Here is a 25137-nt window from a genome sequence, read left to right as displayed (position 1 = left end):
ATCCCTGACAACTAGAGCTGGGTTTAAAAAAAAAGAAAAAAAAATCTAGATTTATTTGATGTGATTTTAACTGATGTTCATTCATTGTATTGATATAGCTATATAATTGGCAGATTTTTAATTAAACTTCAGTTCCCAATTTACCAGCGAAAAAAAGAAAATTAAAAACTAATTCTCCACAAAGTTAGAAAGTTGCTCCTCAAATGACATTGATTCACAAAACTGCCTTGCAAAGAAATAACATTTTCGGGCCATGTGACGCCGTTCATGCTTCTCGAGCTTGCTATTGACGACATCTGTTATCAAGTTGTTCTACATCCGAATATATATTACGGGCGGTAAAAAGTGAAAAATAAAATTAGTAGACATTCCCTATTTTTGCATCGCTGATCTTTTGTCTTGTCTTACTAATCCTCTCTCGCAACCCCATCTTGGTGTTTCCTTCAGCCCACCTTCTCCCTGAACATCTCTCGTCTGTGCTTTACTTTGCCGTCGTTGTCTATAGGCCTACTCGTCTCCATTATGCATCCAACTGCTTCATAAGGCAACCTCGCCTTTAACCCTTCCCCTGCCTTTTTTTTCACACTCATTTAAACATGCCCAACCCCCGCCTCTTGCGCTTCAGTCCTGCCCTCTTGCACCCTTTCGCATCCCACCAATGACCTACTCCCGTTGCTCCCTGTGATCGCGTTAAGCTTCATGTCAGCATGAGTGTCTGTACACACAGGGCTAGGCTATGCTACATGTCAAGGAGGATGGCTGCTGGATGAGGCTGATGGTGCGAGGCAGATGGAGGCAATAGGTCACAAGTGGCATCTGGCTGGTTCAGGCTATTGAGAGGAAGAGGTTGGGGGAATTGGTGGTGGGGGGGGGGGATGCTCAAACCGAGCAATAAAATGCTGAATGGTGGTTATTGCCTTCTGAAACGAGTGTTCGTAGAGTCTATGGGGGGGAGCTTTATGAAGACTGTTTTGTGTTTGGTGGAAAAAGGAGATGGCCTCCAAAACTGTACTTTTATGTTGACACATGCTTGGCTAACCAGAAGACTTTCTTACCTAGACTCCAGCAAGTCACTGGACTTAGCGTAGATAATAAATGAGGAGGCTACCCACCAGCATGTGATCCCAACTTGTCATTAAAAAAAAAAAAATAATAACTGAAAAGAATTTGTAAAAATTGTTGTACATATCGCTTGCTTGCCACTTCTCCCTTGCAATCTTTACATTCCTCCTTGTGTCACCGCTTGTCCCTTTGCTGAATATGCTTCTCTGGAGGAGCTGAGCATTCCCACCACTACCATCAGTTTGTTGGTTGCCAGGGCGACCATGCAGCCCAGTTATTTATAGCAGCAGATCAGCACGACTCCCACAAAAAGTGCAAACTGTGAAGGGATGCGTTTTTTTTTTTCTTATAATTTGTGAACTTGGCTCCAAAGAACAGTAACTGAAATGATAAAATGTAATAATAATCACAGTCAAAGTGAATATATTTCAGTTGGATAAAACTGAATCAAATCTAAATTTGCTTTCATGAATGTGTAATATTCATATATAATGAACCTAATGAAAAATGATTTGATTTGCAATTTAAGCTTGTTGTCACTGTCAGGCCACGCCTACCTGCTCACTGGAGACACGCCCCCTCATGTGCACTTCAATCAGCAACAGTCGATATTCCCGCCAAGGCTTGTGGATAAACCAATCACCTGATAGAAAATATACTTTTGCCAATTATCTAACTACCAGTGCAGCTTGATTTTATATTTCTCACTAGGCATTTTGGGAAGGTGTGTTCTATTCCCGGAATGGCGGAATGTTTGGATAGATGGCGTCATGGAAAGATTTAAAGGCGCCATAGATTAATTTTAAGGGATAATAGTCAAACCTTTTTGTGTACACATTTAATAAAAAATGTAAGCATGTCAGTCTATGAAATAACACCCGCTACCAAATGCAAATCACGACAATTCTCATTGCAAATACACCAGATTTACTATACTGCGTGTCGGCGGGTTTATGTTGAGTGAATAAGCATTTGCAAAGTCTCTCCAGGAACGCTGATCACAGCCAAGGCCGGCGCTTCGCGGACAGTCTGTTCCGTCGCCATGGAAACCTAGCGCTCACAAGCTTAGGAGACTCTTAGAAACCAAACACTGTCTGATCAATACGCCTCTCCAATAATGAGGCCATGGACACGCACAAAGCCCAGATGAACACGGTGCGATAAAGCAGTCCCAGTATTGAGCGACTGCAAAGTTCCTTCAGTAAGTAGCCTGTATGAATTTTTGCGAAGCAAAGTCCAAAAACGCAACATGCTCAGTTCATCCATCCATTTTCTAGCCCGCATATCTTTATTAGGTTGACAGGTGAACTGATGCCTATCCCAGTTGACTGTGAGCATCAAACATTTAGAAATCGACTAATGTATGACCAGGTGGCATTCTTAATATCCCATTCACCTGCGTTCATCTCTGCCCCCCTCTGTTTTTTTTATATGTACAAGCAAAACTCTCCACAAAGCTGTTGAATCTGAGTGAAGCTTTGTTAGCAGATTAAAAGACTAATGCCACATTTCCAGCGTGACAAACTCAGTGATGAGGTGTAAGCTGATATTTCTGCGTGAGAGTACGCTACAATATATTGTGTAGTCCCTTCAGATAATACAATAACGCTAAGATTAGTGCTTGCATAAGTGGGGTAATTTGTCAAAAGTCCGATACAAATAGAGCATGGACACTTTTGCAATGATTTCTTTAGTTGTTGTGGTCTTCCTACTGTTCCGACAATCTAAAGCGCTGCTGTGCTGAAGACGCTCTGTAAGCTGAGGCCACGTACACAGAGATGAGGGCTTGACCAAATTTTGCTGGTCTGCCCTCTGTCCGTGACCCTCATCCTCCTCTCCTTATTCATAAAATAATCGCCGTGTGTCCCCATCTCGTCCTCGTCCTTTTAATGTGCTTCCGTCCTGCCATTTCTCCTTACTGCAATTTACAGACTACAAAACACACCTGATTAAAATTATTAAATGCTAAAAAAAAAGAGCTAAATTTAGCCCAAATTTTTTTATTTGATTTGTACTACATTAGCTGCGTAGAACAAAATGGCCACTGGTCTCCAGTTTTTAAATAGGATATTATCTGTGTTATAAACACAGGGCGACACTTTTTAAAACCCAAACAATGCCGAACGCAGCTATACCTACAGAGCATTCCGGAACCTTTCTCTGACTTTTGGCGTCACGTGAGACAAATTCCCAGATGAGCTCGGACCGGGGTCGCACTGTAGAGATGGCTAAATTTATTGCACTTCATCCCTTTGATCAAATTAAACACAATTAGGACAGAATGCCCATCTCTGTATATGTATAATGTATAAATATTTAACAAGTTTATCATTTCTGACTGTAGTTTTCCTGACAGATCGGGTTGAATTCTCATTTATATCTCATTGCTCCAAAGACAGATTGAACTGTCGGAGAAAGTGGACTACGGTTCCTTTCAAAATGGATGGATGCATGAAACAGGACCAAACAGGCACCAAAATTGCTCCTCTGTTTCACCAGAGCACTGAGTTTGCATACTTGTGACTCAGGCATCTATTTGGACAGCACCCATGTGACCTTTCTCTTTTAAATAAGTGTCTCAAAAGCCCATGTGAGTGCAGTTGACCTTTATTTTCTTATTTTTAAAGTAAGAGCAAAAAAGTAGCTAAATTCGGGTCAGAGAAATCATATTTTAGGTTTAAATGTATTCTTGATTCCTGCTGAGTTATTTGGACACAAATGCCTCAGTCTTAAAGATTTTTTGCACAATTGCTCACCACTTATACAGAAGGAATAATACATCATGTTGTTGATGGAATGAATATAATAAATGGCTTCTCCTGAGGGTGCCATCAAAACATTTGGAAATAATACAGAGTGATTTCGCCATTGGAAGTATATGATGAAAAAAAGGATCTGGCTAAAATAACATCTTTGATTCTTTTCTTTTTTAAATTATATATGTGAGTGTGTCCAATCCTGTGGTACCTTAACCACAGTTTGTACCAATTCTCATATTCAAACCAAGATGCTGCACAGCTTGCTTTTACATCAATTCCAAAATGTTTTCTGCTCCGTTTGGTTAATGTGACGGGGGGGGGGGCTCATAGAAGTGAGCTGGGAAGGAAAAAAAAAAAAAGCAGAAGACTGAAGAGGGGTAGACAGAGGACAGAGTGTAATGTAGCGTGCCATCGTGAATCTAGATCACTGAACACACCAATGTTTCCTTCACTTGCTTCTTGTTGCGTCAACGTGCATCACAGCCTTCCATGTGTCTGTGCCACTCTCTTTCCGACAGTCATAATCACGTATGATTTCTCATCTTCTCATTATTGGTTATATACTGTATATGTCATGTGTTTACATAAATATACTGAATAGACTATAATAATCACAAGATTGGATCCTCACTGGGAAATAAAGAAAGTGCTGCTCATCTGTGCATCCAACGAAACTCAAGTTCATGCTGTCTTATTTTCCTGTGGTTCACGTCTTGCCCTGTTCGTTGGGTCTTTTGTTTCCTCTTGTACTCGTCGACCCAGTCCCTTGTGTCTTCCAATCTGCCCCCCCCAGCCACTCTTGACTTGTCATTGTTCCCATGTTGCTTTCTGTCCTTGTCAGTTCATTGTTATGTTTGCTAGTGTTTATCGTCACATCACCATGTCTTGTCATGTTGAGTCGTATCCTTTGGTATGTTACTTTGAATCTTTTTTTTTAGTACAAGTGTTAAGTTTGTAGTTATAGCTAATCTACAGACCTGTTTTGCCTTTTTTAAATTTATTTATTTATTTATTTATTTTGGGGGGGTGGGGAACACCTTGCCTACACGCTTCCCTGCGTTTGGGTTCACAACCACGAGAAAATCCTTTACAAGTTTATAGTACAATGAGAAACAAGTACTATATACAACCCCCCCCCCCAAAAAAAAAAATGATTACTAAATATCTACATGAGTTTTACAATACATCGATCCTATCTTGGGGTCATGGGTGACGATGACAGCCAAATTAGTTATTTGAATTCAATCTACCCCATAATTTGGATTTGGTTGCTCCCATCCACTTCACAAATATATTTTTTTTGAAAAAGCTTTTTTTCCCCAGTCAACACATTTTGTTGTTCTCAATGTGACAAATGTCCCAACAAACATTAGAACCCTAGTTTCCATCTGTTATCATATCTTTAATATTGATGCAATTAAATAATCAATTTGGTTTTCATGTCATTTGGGGGAATTCTGCACTATTTCTGACGATTGTTCAGGAGTAAAAGGGTCTTATTCACTGTGTAAATCCACATGAATACGGATCGGCATTGGACAACCCCCAATGGAATAAAAACAAGGAATCTTCGTAGGGTTGTAAAGGGCAGCCTGACTGGGAATAGACGGACTAGACAGCCCACTTGCACGGAACACAAGGTCCCCCCAGCGAGTTAAACACGCTCCACTAGAGCTCACTGCGCGTCTTGTCCCCGCCCTCCGACAAAGCACAGCATCCGTCCTCATCCACGCCGCGTGATGCCCCTCACATCCACGCAGAGCAGCCCGTGGAATAGTAGTAGGAGTAGTAGGAGTATAGGAGTGCTCTTCACACCTTCCCCTTCTTTCATGGATTCGTCTTTTTTCTACAATCTTGCTCCATCCCATCGCGGTAAGCGCGCGCGTGCATGTGTGCGTGATGTCGTGGGTGCTGTGGGGGGGGGGAGACATACACGCACACAAAACACAGAAGGCTTGGTGAGGCGCTATTGTCTGTTTCCGAGGCAAGTTGGGGTTCTAAACGCGGGGGTCTCGTTTGGTTGCTATGAAAACGCCTCCGTGCGTAAAACCGCTTTCGGGGGCTCAATAGACGGCGTTAAAAAAATACATTTGCCTTGAATGGATCTCGCGGTCGTGTTGGTATTTAAAGGGAAGACACCTGTCTATCCACCAGCAACAGTGGCCGTGGATGCATGCCTCACAACACGCCCTAAATAGACACACTGCTTGTACACCTCATACGTATTCGGTGCACATTTGTCGCCTTCCTTGCACGACAAAAGCTGATAAATGAAAATAATGTGTATCTTTTCCCCGCCCCCCCCCCACAACACTAGAGGCTGATCTCCCACCCCCCGACCCCCCCTCTCCCTCACATAGCCCCCCTTTGTGGACTCAAGGCGCAGTTGATGCCACTCAAAGGCTGAAATCTCACGCCTGTTAAGATGAATCCATGTGCTGTAACCTTGGATTTAATTCAGGGCATCACCCTCTTTTGCAGCTTCACAGCTCCAAGTGCATTGCGTTTGTTTTCGTCTTCGTTTAAGAGCTGATTGGAATGTGGAGGAACAGCATCCTCTTTTTTTTAATGTCTGGATGCACATGCGCGCCTTCTGTTTTCGCACGATAATGCGAATGTATGTTTTAGCATTGTATTGCCTCAGGGTTTTCCTTTTGGTGGATATAAAAAGTTGATCATTAGGAGTATTAGCTCTGCCCTTAAAAGAAAAATCAAATAATTTAACAGTTATTTTCACAGTGTGGCACGCAGACCACTTAGAAACCCAGAATATTTTTATATAAGTTGTATATTTCTGAGAGAAAAAATGCAGCGAACCAAGTAACTTAAAACTTAAAAATATTTACTCTTACAACGTAACCATTGAAAATGAATTTCTTACTGATGATTCGATTTTCAAAGAGTGCATGTGTGTCGTCGCTTTGCAGGATTTAAAATACCAATTACGACTTTCCTTTTGGCTATTTTTTTCCTTTTTCCGACAGCGATACATAGATACGCTAACATTTAAACACATTGAAAAAGTCTTTTGATTCTGTCTTCTCATGATCTCTGGGATCACCCGTTCACTTGAGTCTGTACTTTCATGCTACCCGTTGTTTAATACATATGGTGTGTGTTTTATGTGAAGCCAACTGGATGCATTGTATCAACCGTTTGTTAAGGCTTGCATATTTGGTTGCACTTGATATTAACAATCTGAAAACTCTCTTGGAAAATTCGGAAAATTTGTGTTACTCTGGATAATAGATTGTGTTGTTTAAAGGTGCGCACACACACACAAACACACAAATATTGAGACAGCAGGAAGGCGTGACTTTTGACCTCATAGAGTCTGGTTATTGATCACACACACATTACATCACACACACACACACAGACGCGAATGATTTAGTGATAGCAGGTATTTGATTACCTTGAAATGTGAGCGTGGGGTTGGGCAGAGTAATTTGGGCAGTGGAGTTTTCCTGATTGGGTAATAGATCTGTCAGTGATCCTTCAGGGGATTGATAGACCCGAAGGTGAGATAAAAAACTGCAGATGGAGAAGGAGCCTCCCCTGCCCACACAACTACTTGAAATTTGTTTTTTTTATCTAGGTAGAATATCACATTAGGGATTGTTTAGTTGCTTTATCCAGACTGATTTTGGCTTGATCAATTTGATGATAATTTTAATCTAAGATTAAAAGCCCTGTTTAATGTACCCCATAAATCAGAATGTCAAGACTTCCGTTTGCTATCGTGATATGCAATTTGAATGCATGAATTGTGGTGAGCACAACTGTCTCACAGTTCTGAAAAATCAAATCTCTTCCCACATTTCCAAAGAACATGTGTGAAGTGTTAACGTATATGTCAGTGCTTGACTTTACACTGAATGTTCTGTGATTGGCTGTTCTTTTCCCAAGCCGAGTAAAGGGAAGAAAATTCATGGACGAAGATATAACGACAACTGCAGCAAATTGAGACGGAATGCATTTTAACGACACACTTTAAACAATCCAAAGCAGTGTAGCAATGAAATATGACAGGGACAAATGTCTCTTTCTCAGCTCAGTGAGATAGGATTCATTCTGTGTCGTTTGCTGTTTCTTAGTTGTTTTTTTTTTGTCGTACGAAGACCTGCTGTAAATTTAAACCGGTGTCTTTTGAAAACATGATTGAACTGAACATATCGCCACTCATTAATTAGTTTTTTTGCCTTCTTACTGAGCTTAACGTATTTTTGTTCCTGTATGTGATCTAATATGAGCAAAACACAAAAATCCTAAACATAAACGTGCATTACCACAAAAACTCTGCCAAAACGAACCTGGTTTTTTTTAGATTCAAATATATATATATATATATATATATATATATATATATATATATATATATATATATATATATATATATATATTTTCTTTTTTTTTTACACTTGTATGACCCTGGAACTCACTAATTTTTTTTCCGTGTAGCATCTTCAAGCAAAGGATGACCACTAGCAACACATGTCAAAACCTTTTAGCTTCCACTCAATTTGAATGCATGATACCAAATTTTGTGCTGCCAATATTTTTGGTCCTTTGAATTGATACCTTTAAAAAAAATGCCTTACGCCCATGGGTTTCTATTTATTTATATAACACTGTGTTCTTTTGATTTATTAACTTTGTCTAATATCCAATAACCTACCTACTGCCATCTGTTCGTGAAGGCGGCAACAATGACTGAAGGGCCCGTCAACTGAAAGCCAACAAGCCAAGCTGTGGAAGTTGAATCTCTCTTGAGATTCACATGAAAGTACTTCATAAAAAATCACGTCTCTGCGGCTACCCTTAGGGGTTCATAAAGTGTGTCCATCGGAGAGGATATAAGTCTTATCTCTCGCAGGCATGTGGTTGTGTTGTTGATGAGCTGACAACGAGCTGAGAGTTTGATTGATCTTCTTGATAGGAGTCCCAGGGCAGATTGAGAATAATCTGCTCCTGTTGAAGTAAAACATAAATAACTGGACTTTGAGTGCTTGAGGATATGCATTCCCCTATCCCATTTTGATTTTATATTCATACATAATGCAAACCTACCTGCAGCTGTTTACCAGTAATCATTTTGGGGATGCAGGACAACCCCCTTTCTGATTTATTTGCAAGCACATGCCAGAAATTTTGATAGTCTGAATACAATCCAATGTAACATCCGTTTTTATTTCTCATTTTAAATGTCAAATGATTATATCTGTCACTCCTAGCCAATTCATCATCAAATCGTAGATTTTTTTTTTTTCTTTCCTCATTTCCAACTTGTGACTGTGGGTGATATTATTCACAGCCACTTTGTGGCCCCTGTTGTCATGTATTTTTCATGTGCTTCGTTCATGTCTCCTTACGTGGAATTCAAAGCACTTCACAGTGTTGTCATGCTGATGGTAGAACGAATCAGGGATTTTGTGACATGGCGGTTTCTCTAGTGGTAACCGTTATTTTGTTTCTTTGCATTTTCACTGACAGAAGACGATGTGGTTAAATCTCCATTCACGCAAACCTGCGGAAATTGCTGAAAAATCTTGCTAGGGGAATCGGTGCATTTCCAAAATAGAGTGCATATGAATGACTTGGCCAAGATTTGAAACCCAAAGACATGCCGACAATTAAATAAATCGAGTAACATGCTAAAGGACCATGACTGAAGACTTTTTTATGGCAAAAAAATGAACTTTGAGGGTTTGAACTTCGAGGTGGCACGGCACTTCATGTCCTTTGTGTGCAAACCTTTTTATTTTTTAGCCTCATGGCGTGAGAAAAAGCAAAATACTCAAACATGAATCAGAGAAGCGCAGGGGAGGAATGAAACATCCTATTTATAGCAGCAAAGATGCTCCATTGGCAAGAGAGGCAGCCATGGGACAGTTCTGTCTGCACAAGAGCGTATGAAGTGCAAATGAGGAATGGAAAAGGACTTGTGGACATGTTTCTCCCGAATAATTATTTCACATTGAATGTATAGCCTGCAGAATAAATATCCCTTTGTCACATAATAAGCCTGGTTTATTTCATGCAGCCGAAAATAGAATGCTTGAAATAGATAGTGGTGACTTTACACAGAATTTAAATTCAGTCTGGATGTGGGGAGGTGAAACACGTCATAGTCAACAGGTAAGCAGAGCTGCACAGAGGTTTGTTGGATGTGCTGACAGCTAAAAAGAAATGGACAAGAAATCAGAAATCCCATTGAAATTCATCCATCCAAAATCAAAGCCGCTTTTCCTTATGAGGGTCGCTGGCGTGCTGGAGCCCATCCCTGTTGTCTTCGGGTAATAGCGGGGTATACCCCGAACCGGTTGCCTGCCAATCACAGAGCACACAAAGACAAACAACCATCCGCTCTCACACTCAGTCCTAGGGACAGTTTAGAGTGTTCCTTTTACTTGCCATGCATGTTTTTGAAATGTTGGAGGAAACTGGAGTACCCGGAGAAAACCCACGCAGGCACGGGGAGAACATACAAATACAAATGCAAATAATGAGCTCTTCCCTATTCACATTTACTGTACATTTTCTTTACTTGAATGGCAACAAGTGGCTACACAGCTTAATTGTGCCTTCTGCCATTTCATGGTCAAAGGTTTAATTGTTCTGCCTGTCTGAAGTAGTTCTTTACCAACAGAAAGGTATTGACAAAAAGTAATGATATGTCTCTGTTTTAAAATGAAAATAAACGATGGAGGGGGCGACACGGTGGACGACTGGTTAGCAAGATGGCCTCACAGTGCAGAGGTCGTTGGTTCGATTCTGGCTCCGACCTTTCTGTAGGGATTTTGCCCCGTGCCTGTGTGGGATTCCTCTGGGTACTACGGTTTCCTCCCACATTCCAAAAACATGCATGGCAGGTTGATTGGACACGCTTAATTGCTCCTAGGTGTGAGTGCGGTTGATGGTTGTTCGTCTTTGTGTGCCCTGCGATGGCTGGCAACCAGTTCAGGGTGTCCCCCGCCTACTGCCCGAAGATAGCTGAGATAGGCTCCAGCACCCCCCGCGACCCTAGTGATGGTTCAGAAAATGGATGGATGGATAAAACGAAAGAAGAAAGAAAGAAAACAACGGCAGCTCTGCCATTGTGGCCGTTTATCTTCATATGGAGATTTCAGCCGGAGACGAGGAGATGTTGAATCCCACATTCCGCACTCAGTTTTGTTTTTCTACAGTTTTTTCTTGCCCACTCGCGCAGGGACCTTGCGACGTTTCGACAAAGTCGTCGCAGCTCGGCTGAGCGGCGAGGACGAGGCTGATGAATCGTGACGGGGCCTGCAGGCTTCTGCTATGACGAGCTCGCCTCCGGGATGACTGTCTGATCACCTTTCACCTTGATTTAAAGAAAAAAGGTTCTTGCGTCTAGTCCTCATGATGACCTGAAGGTTAGTTGAAGGGTAGAAGAAATATGTCGATTCTCGCTACGGTGAGGAGAGCGCTGCACCACGTTTTGAACTTGGCAGAGCTTGGAGGCTGCTCTCGTCTTTAAGATATGATTGGATTTAGTGTAAACTCACTCCTGATTTAACGCGCTATCATCACAAAATCCCTGATTGTATTAATTTGTCACACACCCTCAAGTCAAAGCGTACTGTTCAACTGTTAAATTAGCATTTTTTTTAATGCTCTGTGCACCATTTCACATTTAAAAACGGTAAGAACAGATCCCATTTGTTGCAACAACACCTCAGGATTTTCACCGCAGATCCTCGTGGCGCGTTCCATTTCAAGTGACGTCTCCCCAAGGGCTTCATATTAGACCACATTTCAAATTTTCGTGCACCCACCGTGGGCAGCGGTGTCCCAAAGTGTGCGACTCAGCAGTTTCACAAGCCAAAATGTTGTTGTCGGATAATCAGGTTTATGAGCAACCATGTTCCGCATTCAGTGAGAGAGGGCGAGACATTTGAGAAAACATGAAGTGAAGTCATTCTCCTTTCTCACTGGTTCCAGATAAGTGGACTGTCTTCACATCTGAGTGTGTTGCCAAACAGCACTTGAAGCCGACTCAGAGGAGGGATTACAACAAATGGTCAATGTGTCTTTTCCTCCGTGCCTTAATTTGTGTGCGCGCGTGTGTGTGGTCTTCAAGTATGACCCCTTCGTGTTGGCAGCCTGCCACAAGAGCTCCACTCATTTTTAGGGCTGGGTATCGATTCAAATTTCCCAAATTGATTTGAGTCGATACACAAGTGCCCGATTCGATTCAGTTTTCGATTCTGGATTCACTTGATTGATTTTGGACCGAATCAAGGATTTCTTGCGGTACCAATTATATTTTCGTAAGGAAGGCATTCTCAGAAGAACCAGTGCTGCAATTAGAACAAACCACTTTCTGTAACTAGTAAAAATATTAATATTTACATTAACAATTGAAGCCAATGCACTTACATGCCCGTTTTATTTATTTATTTTTTTAACATGACCTGATCAAAACAATAAATACATTTGTCTTCATGATTACTGAGTTTTGTTTTGATACACTACTTTCGCGTAGTGACAAGATCTCACGTGAAGTGTGAAGTCATGTACATTTATGGGGAAAAAGATGTTGTTCGAAGTATCAATATATGGTTATGTGAATAGATATTGGGCTATGAAAATACTAATCGATTAAGAATTTTTTAACCTAGCCCTACAAAATTTTCACTTTAATTTGTACTTCTCCACCTTTGTTGCTGTGAAATGTTTATTATACTCTAAGTCGTATTGAACTGTTGTTGACTGTTTTCAGTTATTTATGGTCAAAAGGAGAATATTGGTGCGCCATTTCGGCACCACATGCTTGTGTTGTCACTGACTTGTTGGCGATATTCAACCGATGCTGCTGTGTACGTCCACTGAGCACTTTGTTTTTAAATGGGCAACATTTTTGCAACAGTCCCATGTTTTTTAGTGGAACTGCTGATATTGTTGGACCTTGTGCGATGATACGGTTGGATGGAGGTGCTGAGGATGACGGAGCAGATGTTTTCACTTTTTGTGCTTCTCTTACAACACATCCTGTTGGGATTTTGAAATCAGTCACAATCCTATTTACTCAGTCAGCACATGGTATTCCTCTCTCTGTGTGAACTGGGTTTCTCAAGGTACCACCTTCCGGCACATTGTGACTCTTCTGTCATTTGCTGGATTTTCAGAGACTGATCAGGGGATGAAACTGACTTGCAGTCAGAACCACTGACTAGTTGGGATGTCATTCATGCCAAGCATCTGTCTCGCCCATTAATCAGAATCAGAATCAGAATCAGAATCAGAAATCCCTTTATTGTCATTGTACTCAAGTGTGCAACGAGATTAGAGAGCTCCCCTCTCCAGTGCAATGCCATCTGTTGTTCCGATTGTTTGGTTTTAGTTTGACTAAAAACATTGATTCGACAAATTGAGATTCTCTGGCCAATCTTCTGAAGGTTGGTGTGTAGAAGATGACGTCTTTGTTTTGTTCTTTTGTGTAGTTGCATGAGTGCAGTTGTATTCAATCTTGTAAAAATCTTTGAAATAAAATATAGGCACCTTCACTAGTCTAGATATGGCATTGTGATTAATATTGTACAATATGCATTAACAATTTTTAGCTATCTCAGGGGGCGGCCATTTTGTCACTTCTGTTAACTGAAAATTACATCACAGTTCAGTTCAGGTAACAACCAATCACGGTTCACCTGTTTTCAGAAGCTGAGCCATGATTGGTTGTGATCTGAGCCCTGAACAACTGAAAGTGACAAAATGGCCGCCCCCTGAGACGTACAAAAACAGGCGGATTTTACTGCCTAACTCATATTCCGCAAACATAATATTAATCAGAATGCCATGTTTGAAATCTGGGGTTGAAATTGAAAACTATTCATGTAGATGGCTTTCAAAGTAGCTGCTAATATATACTATATTGCATTCTGTTTGGAACTTTGCTAACACTGAATACATACTTAGAAACTAATTTGTCTAAAAACTGTTGTCATTTCGACCGAGGGCATTAATATTTTAATGACTATTTTCTGAATAAATTGAACTGAATGGGAGGCGGGAGTGGTGAAAGCATTTGAAGTCTGATGAGCAGAGTTCTCCCGCAGCACGAGAGGCACTCCTACTCATATTGCTACCTGCCATAATATTAACAGACAGTGAGCCACGAGAGGCCGATTACACTGTTGAAGTGCGCCGAGACGGATCCAATGAATGTCTAGCAGCCGCATTTTCCAAGAATTTGCAGAGTGCAATTCAATTTACATGTCAACTCGGAGAAAACGATCTCTTGGTTACAGCTGAAGCACTCTTGATCCGGAAACATTACTCTGCATTACCACTGAAATGACACCTTGTTTACACACATAATAAGCTGATGTTTAAAAGTGTGTGTGTGAAAATAAGTGTGACCTGGCCAGATGTTTAGTGGCCGCGGGTGTTTGGTACACTGACATCAGCAGATGTTTGTGTCCTTGATGCTTTGTCTCGCTGGATGAGGCATCGGGACAGATGTGTGAGTGACGGTCAGGTTGCCGCCATCCAGCGTCAACGTGATCCTCCTGGATTTTGTGTTGCAATGAGATGGGACAAGCACTTAGGGACTGATTAAGCCTCATCATCATCACTGTCTCACTTGCATCTAATGACTCCATTTGGGAAGGGGGTTGGGGGGGGTCACAGTTGCGTGTTCGTTATTGTTTATACAACTGTGACTAAATAGTGCTCAACAAGACAAGGAAGGCTCTTTTTGTTCTTTTATTAGTGTCAAGAAGTAATGTTTGAGTTGATCCCATGTTGAATTTTGGCGGAACACGACCGTCAAGAAAAATTAAAGTTAGCAAAAGTAGAATTAGGAACGCTTCACTCTTGCTTTCTTTTCTAAGTAGAATTAGGAACGCTTCACTCTTGCTTTCTTTTCTAAGTAGGTTAACAACTAACCTCAAGCTCTAAAAAAGAAGCTCATACCAAGAAAAAAATATCTCTGACAGGAATCCAAGAGTGATTACATAATTCCTTTGGCTGCAGGATTTAACTGAAACAATGCCGGGATGACACGTTTCAGTGTATGTTTTTTCCCTTTCCACAATTGAACATACTTAATGTCACAAAGTAGAAATATTAATAATAATTATATATTCTTCTAAAAGATAAGAACAAGCCACATGATAGCTTGGAAAAGGTTCAAATGAATTGACAAGCAAATATCGTTTTGTTTTTTTTTCTGGTTCTTGATCTCAAGTCACTGACACTTTTTCACCTTTGTCAGAAATTGTTAAATGGGGGGGCAGGGCAGTGCAAGTTCTCAAAACAAAAGTTTTTTGGTTTTGGTATTATGGAAGCCTGTAGAATTGATGTATTGGTGCAATGTGGTAAAGAATAATGTTCTTTGGCGTTGGTCTCTAACTTTATTCATTGGGGCCTGGCGAGCCCGATGACCATGACTGCTTCTTGACAGGTGCAGTTAAAAACTAAGCGACATTGCTCTGGGCTATTTGGAGACGTTAAAATGCCCGTTTGCTACAGATCGAGTCGAACCTACAGCTCGTGAGTGGACTTTAATTCTTTTTTTCATGATGGGGTTCTAGTCCTAGTGAGAGGTGACCCATGTTGATGACCTTGGGTCAACTAAGGCACGCTTGCGAGATGACAACCTGCAGCTGTCCGGCCAGCTATTGAGAGTCCCCAGAAGGAAATGTGTTCAGTTGAAAGGACATTTGAGCTGCTCTCTTTGTACTTTTGTGCCATTGAGGTCAAGGAGAAAGCTCAAATGTTAACGCACAGATGTTGTGGGCAGGCCTCTGATGATGTCTCAAGGTCACCGTTGATTTTGCTTTGTATCATATTACATTCAGTTGACAAAATAATATGCATATGGTGTCAGTTACACACGTGGAGTTATTTAAATGAGAGAGATTCCACATTCACCATCTGAGTTCTTATTGCTTTTACAGTGCGTCGTGTACTTGACATGATCGACCCAGCATACCTCACACAGAGCGTTTTTTCCACCGACATGGCAAGTCTTGATTAATCTGCTTGATTACTGTAATACACTTTACTTTGGAGTCAGCCAGTCCTCTCTCAAGCGCCTCCAACTGGTGCAAAATGCTGCTGCTTGCCTTTTAACTGGAGCTCGGAAGAGGGAGCACATCGCCCCAAACTTGACTTGTCTTAACTGGCTCCCAGCGATGAGCAGATGCATGGAGTGTTTCGATAACCTCATCTCATCGGAGAAAAAAAATACATTTAATTTTAAATGAAAGTGAACTGTGGTATTACAACAAAATATGTCTTTGAAAAAACACAGTTTAGAAAATAAAACATTCACAAGTTTTATTCGTTTAAATCTTTTCAATTTCGGCGCGCTGGATTAAAACGTTTAATGGGCCGCATGTGGCCCCCGTGCCGTAGTTTGCCCACACTTGTATTAACTGAACAGGCCAATGTAACAATTCAATTTAAAATTTTCAAATCCGTTACTGCTTCTATAATTGCAAGAAATCAGCAATGAGGAAACCGTTGTAGTATTCACGCAAGGCCAAATCAAAGCTGATTGTCTTTGTTGTTGTTCTATCCTCCAATCAAGTAAGTCGTCCGAACAAAATGAACCTACCGGTGAATGTCTGACTTTCATTCACGATTATCATTGACATGTGATGTCTTTTACAGAGTGAGGTGTCGAGAATCCTTAGAGGCGAGGTCTCCTGAGGGGAGACAAGATGGCGTCCAACCACATCCTCCGCAGCTACTCCATCATCCCGTGTTTCATCTTTGTAGAGGTGAGAAGTTGCCAGAGAAGAAATATGACGTGTGCGCTCACTATGAAAACGTACACGCTGAATGTGAATGAATTGTACTCTAGGATCCCGGCGACGCGCAAGAGATTGTGCGTGCACGAGAGAGATATTTAACCATTAGCAAAATGACCTTGTCTGGTAAATTTTAAACGGCTAAGTGGAGCATGAACTGTCGGGATGAGCGCAAAGCAGAATGCGTGTGCCATCCTCCATATTTAATTACCTTGTAGCGGCGGGTCTTAAATCAGAGGGATGTCTCAGGGCGCCCACAGAACTCTCTGCTTCCTTCTCCCACCCCCTCCACCAAATAGTCGTTACATTCGCATTTCCCTGAGAGAAATCCCGCATAATTTGGTGTGGTATTACTGTGTTATCGCCATTTAACCTCATGCATTCTCCTCGACTGACCTCGTACACTCGGACAGTCCTCCTTACACATCTCGTGTGTATTTTAAATTCGCAGAGCTCCACCTTGCATTCAGCGCAGCCTCATGCCTTTGCACTAGTTATGTAAGAATCACATGGCAGTTCTGCATCTCTTTTCATCACTCTCCCCCACCCAAACAACCAAAGGGCTTGAATAACATGAACATTTAAAACAATATGACAAAAACTTTTTCAAGCAAGAAATGCATTTTGTTTTCCACTGGGACATGCAATAGAAATGACTGAATGTTTTTTTTTTACGCTCTTCTGCGAATGACTTTTTCCACAACTCACAAAACAGTAGCTGATTATGATATGGCTTACACTCAACCACCCTGACATTTATTATTTATATTCTCTTTGTAATGAGTCACATTGACACTTGCACATGTTTTAGCTCACCAGAGTTTTATTAACATAACATGGACTGTATTCATTCTTTGTGCGTTATTTTGACCTGGGGCTGTTTTAACTGCATGAAACACATAAATATGTATACTATATATCTAATATAATATTTAGGGTAATTTAGTTGGTCAACACAAACAAAGTCACTGAGAGCGTAAATTTATACTTATAATATAATCAGATCCCTGCAGGGGCGGGGTGGCCATTGGGAATTTCGGGAAACTTCTCAAACGGCTGGTGTATGTCGATCAGGGCCGCCAATAACCATTCACGCCCCCGGTCAATGATTACATTTCAGCGCATGACAGCCGCACATCATCCACTCAACAACCCCGTCGCTGATTTTTTTTTTTTTTTTTTTTGCCGCGTGACGACCACCTGTAGTGCTAAAAGATGAGGTAGAGCACTGTCGCCTTTATGCTGTGACTACAGTGGCGCTGTTGCTTGAATCCCATAAAATTCAGACAGTTACAACACGGACAGATTGAGTCAAATCATGTGTGACATTGCTCTGCAGTTTGCTTTGAGATTAAAAGTGAACACAGACGCATTCTAAGCACTGTTGCCTCTATAAAATGTTGTTCTGATGTCTGTTTCACAGCTTGACTTCATTGTGCATTTTGCTCAATCTGCAGCTTTCGAGTGTCTCGGCTTGACGTCAGTGTGTGGTTTGCAATTTGGACATGGCTAATCACTACTAGGCAATTACTTTAATTAGAGTATTTGAGTGCAAGAAAGGGGTCAATAAGTGACTGCTAATTGTGTTGATGACAGCGTTAACACTGAAATAAATCCAAATGTTCACATCAAACAGACAGACGCTTGGAAAAAAAACAGAGCGCTTGTAAAACACATGGACGAATAAGACCTTTAAATCACTATTCTTTGATGATGGGGCGTATTTCACATTTTCGCCATTTGTCAAAATATTCCAAAGGAACGAGCGCTTTTGTGTACGTAATCCCCCTTTTATCGCAGGAAATACATTCCAGACGGTGGAATATACGGGATACAGAGTGAAATAGTTCCCACATTTAAATACAAATTATTATAGCACACTTTTGAAATATTCCTTCGTGCTTGTTTTCACTTTGAGGAAACAAAAGGAAGACTCTTGCACATCTCCATATAAGGCCGTTTATTTGTCATTGCCTGATGAAATTATGAACAAAATAGAATTAAACATTATGACTTCACAAGGCTTCATCAGCCCTCCGCTAAGTCTAGCGCGAGGTGTGGCGTGAACCTGCGCAGGGGCGGGTCAGACCAAGTTTTGGTATTTTTGCTGATGCCATCAACAAAGGGACTTTTGCGCCGTTGTGGGCGTGAAGACAGCCAATTAGATTCACCACCAGTCAAAGCTGATCTTATTCCCTTTATAATCAGCGTGGGAGAGGCAGACAGTACTTGACATGGTAGAAACAAAAGCTAATTTTTTATAGGGAAATGCATGCAGACCTTCATGGCAGGATGATGTCAAATTGGCCGGCCACGGCGATTAAAGCTCAGACCACCTTCCATTGTGTGTCTGTGTGATGATTGTTACTATTTGCAGCTTGGCATGGTCCCTATCCAGCACAGATATTTTTTTTTTTTGTCACATATCCAGAGAGGAGCAGCTGGCCTGAGAAGTTTTGCCCCAGACGCAGCGTTGACAGCTCATGGCCATTTGTCACTTCCTTCCTTTGAACCCCACGCACACATTTGTTTCTGCCTTTCGCCATTACCTCTTTGCTGAAAAATAACGTAGGACAAAAGAGGCATACAAATTCTAATGAGAAATGAGAATAAGCAGCACAAGGCAGGTGGGATGAAAGGAGCTAAGCAAGATGAGTAAGGTGTAATGAAGTGAGGTGGAAGGTAGAGGGAGTAAATTAATTAAAGGAGCTGTTGTACTGAGGAAAAATTAAGCAGATGGATGCTGAACTTCCCTCAGGGTGTGGTTATGTAACAAGAAGAGTCTTGATATCAATATCGTGATATCCATATCGATGTCTCTTATGGGAGGATGTAACTGCAAGAACAGCGAAACAGACTAACATAAAAGTACAATTTTAAATAAAAATAATAAATAAATATAAAAATATTCACAAAGGAGTCCAAAGAATATGTCAACTTTTTTTCCAGTATTCTCACCCATCCCTTTTAACCCAATATAATTATTTACAAACACAAAGTTTGGTGCAAACAGTTTTTTTTTTTCACCAATAATCTGACTGAAAAGGAACATTCCACTCATAACCTGATTTCATTTGATTGCACGCATGTGGCATTTCTCTCAGTACGCTCTGAAAATGCATTACAGCTGATAAATTATTCAACTCAACCAGCGCCTATTTTGTATTTCTGTTCGGCATTCACGTTTAGAAAGTGACTCTCTAATTTCTACTTTCATCCACTAGTGCTGGTTCCAAAGCAGGTCATGCATTAAGTCTGCTGATTGCATTTGACAATCTGAGAATCAGCAGGCACACCTCAGTCTGCTCCAAGGGAATCTTCTTGCGTGTTTTGCCCGTCCGTGCTTGCGTGGCTTTTCACGGCTGTTTCCTACATACCCCAAAGACATGCGTGCGAGGTTAATTGAGGAGCGAATTGAGGTGCGAATGTGAGTGTGAATGATTTGTTTGACCAAATGCAACTTCTGATTGTTTGGTGACCAGTTCAAGGCGGACAGACCCTCTTGCCGAGGTCAGTGGGGATTGGTTCCGCCTCAACCGGGGCCACCAGCAGTCTAAAAAAATGTGGTATTTATGATTGTTGCGCATGAATCTAGATCTGTTGTTCGGATAATTACTTATTCAATTTTTAAATTTTTTTTTTACTTGGTTTCACTTGCGAGCAAAACTCAACTCACTTCACAACGTGCAGCAATTTGGCAGATAGTAATGTCTTACTAGACAAAACAAACATCACATCATTTCGTGTTGAAACATAATAATAATAATAATAATAATAATATAATAATAATTTTTCCTTTAAGTCTGCTAGCCTTCAGACAGTGTCATAACCCTTTATGCAACGGTGAAGCAACACATCTAGACAGCTAATATACAAATAACAATACTTAACAATCTTTATCTTCTGTGAATGACTAATATTACTTCCATACTGAAGAGCTAATAATCTCCATATAGAATATAAATCCATATGTCTGCATTATACGGCACCTAGATGGCCAAATTGTGTATGCCAGCACAATTTGCATTGAGTTGAAGCAAAAACATGCGGCAAAAACTGTTGAATTTCTGCATAAATTGTTGCATTTGGTCAATTTGTGTTTGGTGATGTGTCCATGCACCACATACAAGTGCAAGTAAAAATGCTTTTACTGTCCTTGAGGGTAATTGTTTTTTTTTTTTTCCTGGGCTCTGCTCGTGCAAATAGCGGCAGCTGTAGTCTTAATGCCAGAACTCACCCCAAAAAGGAAGACTCGCCAACGGCTCGTTTGCATAAAACAAGGCCAGCATGGAAAAATATGACTAATTTCAGTCAAAAAATAGGGTTTGCAAAGTGACTAACTGTATATAAATAATTTATTACATCTTGAGGGGGCGGGGGGGGGGGGGAGCACAATCAGTTTTAATCCCGCTAACAAACACAAACGACTCGGCCAATGTGCTCTGTCCAGTTTGCCCTTCAAGGTAGGCTGATATAATGACTTGCTGCAGCAACTTGGTAGCTTCTTTTTATGAGCGCCGATGCCGTCAGACTGCCCTTCTCACAGTTGAGGAGGCGTGACACTGGCAGCAGACAAGCACATATATCGGCGCCAACGGATTTCACAGAGACGGACCCTTGTCCGGGTTTAAAAGTGTCACATTAATACGCCACATGAGCTCACGTGTACCGTACCTGAATGTAGAAGACTGCCTCAGCGAGTTGGTACATCTTCCTTAAGAGTTTAATTGAGGTGTTGGGCAGTCCGGTTGATCTGTGTGCACTTGGTGTGTTACAGCCACTCAAACTTCCTCTGACTGACCAAGTACCAGCAAACTGGTTTTATGCGTTCGCACTCTGGTGACTTGTCCAGGCCAGATTCCCACCCAATAGCGTCCATTTCATCATCACCCTAAGCCGAGTAAACACGACCTCCTATGGAGATGATGATGAAAAAATATAATTAACGTTGTCATCATGCCTTGGGAATGTTGTCGACCATTTGCATACATTATTTGATGGAAGGTCACGAGAAATGATACTAATCATGCCTGAGTGGCATTAATCTCAATTCCGAGCGTGTTTTAGGCGTTTCCTGCGTAACATGACATGACATCGAAATGATATTTCCGGGTTTTTTTCACCTGCCTACAGCAGAGTAACCATGCTCCAATCTCAGATTCACACTCCTCCCATATCTAAAAAAACATCCATGCTCGAAATCGAAGACTCTAAATTGTCCATAGGTGTGAACATGAATGTTTTTCTGTACCAGTCCATGGTGTACCTGAGCTGTCTTGCTCCAAGTCAGCTGGGATAGGCTTCAGCGAAGCTTTGACATTGATGAGGATAAACACAATACAGAAGAGAATGGAAGAGCGTATGGATACCGCAAAGTGATTACAATGGCATATGAAATGAAATAAATTACATCTCCAACATACATACACACGCACACACACACACGCACACACACTGTATCAACAGGGCCATCTGGCGGAGGAGTATATCTGCCAAAGTATCACGCTTCCTTGTTTTCACAGTCTGCACCCTGCTGGCTATTTTGTCCAGTCTGGTTCACACAACATGATATAAATCCTAATGTATGGATCAGCCAATATTAATTAGATTTAAAATCCTCGTTAAGTTGTTCAGGTTCCATTGCATATGCTGTATTAATTTGGAAACTACACAGATCTAGTATAATGCATTTTTAAGCCAAAACAGATACTTGGGAACAAAAACAAACAAAAAAAACAGTATCTAGTACTATGCACAACTTGACTCAAACAAAGACTTGGTTGGTTAGGTTAGTATGTAAACCTGTAGGATCAAATCTAATAGTTTATTTCATGTTTGACTTGATTATGGCTCCTATGTAATTTACAATAGCATTCAAAGTATCTTGTGTTGGCTAAAACTAATTCCAACTCCATTAAAACGCAATTTGATTTGCCCTCTTGTTGAAGCTGGCGTGATACTTTAGAAGTGTTTTAGTGACATCAAGTGTTATTTCTTGGTATTGCAGGTGTTTTGCTTGCAAAATTGAGCAAACGGTAACGTATTCTAACTTTGTATGTGATTATTCAGACAAAGTATGCATTTAATTGTGTATTTAATTTACTAAACTGTCACTGTCTTATAAATAATAAAATGAAAAATCCTTTAAAACGTCGATAAGGTTGGAAGTATTCCCATTACTTTAGTAAATCAAGTTGTTGACATTTGTCAGAATTCCAGCCTGACTGAGATATATTTCTCAGTTGTTTTTGTTTGCACTCCCAATATATAAACCCGCAACAGATTGCCAGTAGGTTGCCTGCAATCTTGGCGCATTAGAGGCAAATAATACCAATGTGGAAGATTTTCTGAGAGCCACTTAAAAAACGCTTCGATACGCCTTAGCATTTTGCATTGTAGCCTCGGTTCGTCATCACAGACTAAATATACCGCACTTTATAAAAAGAAGCCAACATGCCTGCAGCTGATTCTGGAAAGAGTGGGGTAAAAGAGCAGAGACAAAAGCTTCACGTTGGAGGGATGAAAAGGATGAGGGGGTGCAGTGGGAGGAGAGAGAAAAAAGAGAGAGAGAGAGAGGGAGGGAGAGAGAGAGACTATTTGTGTGCGTGCTTTGTACTAAAAGCTGCGAGACAGGCGCAGGAAAGGAGACGGAAGCGTAGGATCCAGTTTTAGGGGAATTAACTTTTATTTTTTTAAAATGGGAATTATGAAAGATTCTTAAGTCTTCCTCCTCTCACTCTGATATGTTTTTCTTCCAGCTCGTTATCATGTCCGGCACGGTGTTGCTGGCCTACTACATGGAGTGCACGGACCTTTTCAGCGTACACGTGCAGGGCTTCTTCTGCAACGACGCCGAGCTGATGAAGCCGTACCCCGGGACGGAGGAGGCCAGCTTTGTACCCCCCCTCATTTTGTACTGCGTGGTGGCTGCTGCGCCAACCGCTATTGTGAGTTAATGTGCTTCATTGCCGAAAACTTGTTGCTCACTGCGAATTACTGTTCGGTTTATCTCATGCATTTATCCATCAATGGTCCATTGTGCTTGTCATCATTAAGGTCGCAGGTGTGCTGGACCGGAACACAGAGGAAAAACTCACAATGGTCATTGAAATATTTTGAAAGTGACAAGAGTGGAATTTGCCTAACTGAAGTTTGTTAAACCAAAAAGCTTTTGGGAGAATGTCTTTCGGACAAGTGAGAGAAAACTAGAGCTTTTTTGGCTATCACGTCATTTCAGAATATACAGATACAAATATATATATATATATATATATATATATATATATATATAATAACAATTACAGTGAAACAAAGGGGATGTTTCTTTATTTTCTGGGGCTGATTTGCTTGATCCAGAACTGGATGTCATGAGTGTGTGCTGGTTATAATAGAATCTCAATGTTGTCAACACGTGCAGAAGCAGTCTTACTGAGACGTACAGAAATATTGTTTACAGTGGTCCCTTCAAAGATTGTGTAATAAATTATTAATTGTAAAGGATAGCTTCATTATTATTTTTTAGACAATTCGACAATATCAAAAATAAAGCAATGTTTGACTTTTGACAAGTTTAAGATATCTCACTGATCACTGTAGGCTTTTACTTGCTTTAATTGAAACATACTTTTTCGCCTATTTAAGTGGCATTATATAGTTTGTGCAATTTTCATACCTAATTTAACTTTAGACTTTCATTAGTATGCGCTGTAATGCACTTTGAACATGTCAATCTGTGGGTTTTGAGCTATTTTCCTTAGTAAAATCTTGGACTTCATGTAAAATCAACAACTAGAAAGTACAATCCAATTCAAAGCTTGTTCTAATAGCTTTCTTTGAATTAAAGCATATACATTAGTATAACAATGAGTTGGTTGGTTAAATATCTGCCAGCTATCGCAGAGATCTGTTGACAAAGCTAGCAGGTTTGTTCCCCAATTATATAATGTCACGGCCCTTCATTTCAATTATACATGGGGCCGGGTTTTTGGTGTGATGTACTGATGTCACTGAAACATGGCAAAATATATATAATATATAAAATATATATATATATATTTTGCTTATATAATAAATACATTATATATATATATATATATATATATATATATATATATATATATATATTGCGATATATAATATATAAAAAATATATATATTTTGCTTTAAAAGTCCAGTTGAGACCCCCTCAAGTGAATCACAAAAAGAAGAGAACATCAATACTTTTGTTGTATATTTATTATCTGAAAATGGACGCGTGGTGAAACAGTGCCCCCTGCTGACAGTTGAGAGCAAACTATGTAAACGCTTCAAGCAACCGGGAATGCAGGCGTTCTCACATCCGACTACTGACCTTGCTCAAACGAGATCGGGAGTCCCGAAGGTAGTATGGCCGAAAGCATCTCTGTGACAAAAAATGGTCTTCTTGAACACGACATACAGAAATTAGTTAAGTATGTTAAGTAAAAGAAATACATTTAAAAAAATAACTTGGCAATGTTTAATTTCAAGAGACATTGCAATCTGCAGGGATC

General features: G+C 40.6%; 1 protein-coding gene across 5 annotated transcripts in view; it reads left to right on the top strand.

Moving 5' to 3' along the window:
- plppr1 (phospholipid phosphatase related 1) overlaps positions 1-25137 on the top strand; it is a 43180-nt gene that overhangs the window by 4713 nt on the left and 13330 nt on the right. For 3 of the 5 annotated variants that reach the window (XM_088281709.1, XM_088281710.1, XM_088281708.1), the window contains 2 exons: positions 16467-16576; positions 23365-23553. In XM_088281709.1, the coding sequence (XP_088137835.1) occupies positions 16517-16576; positions 23365-23553 (249 nt within the window). In that variant the 5' untranslated portion in view covers positions 16467-16516. Of the gene's footprint in view, positions 1-5506; positions 5694-16466; positions 16577-23364; positions 23554-25137 lie in introns of those variants that run through there. The other 2 variants (XM_088281707.1, XM_088281711.1) reach the window with 2 other exon arrangements.

Source organism: Idiotropiscis lumnitzeri, chromosome 18, assembly GCF_059441095.1.
Source record: "Idiotropiscis lumnitzeri isolate Australia: NSW breed Sydney's pygmy pipehorse chromosome 18, RoL_Ilum_1.0, whole genome shotgun sequence".
NCBI classification, from domain to species: domain Eukaryota; kingdom Metazoa; phylum Chordata; class Actinopteri; order Syngnathiformes; family Syngnathidae; genus Idiotropiscis; species Idiotropiscis lumnitzeri.
The sequence above is the reverse complement of the archived record's forward strand: the minus strand, read 5'-3'. Positions and strand labels throughout refer to the sequence as shown.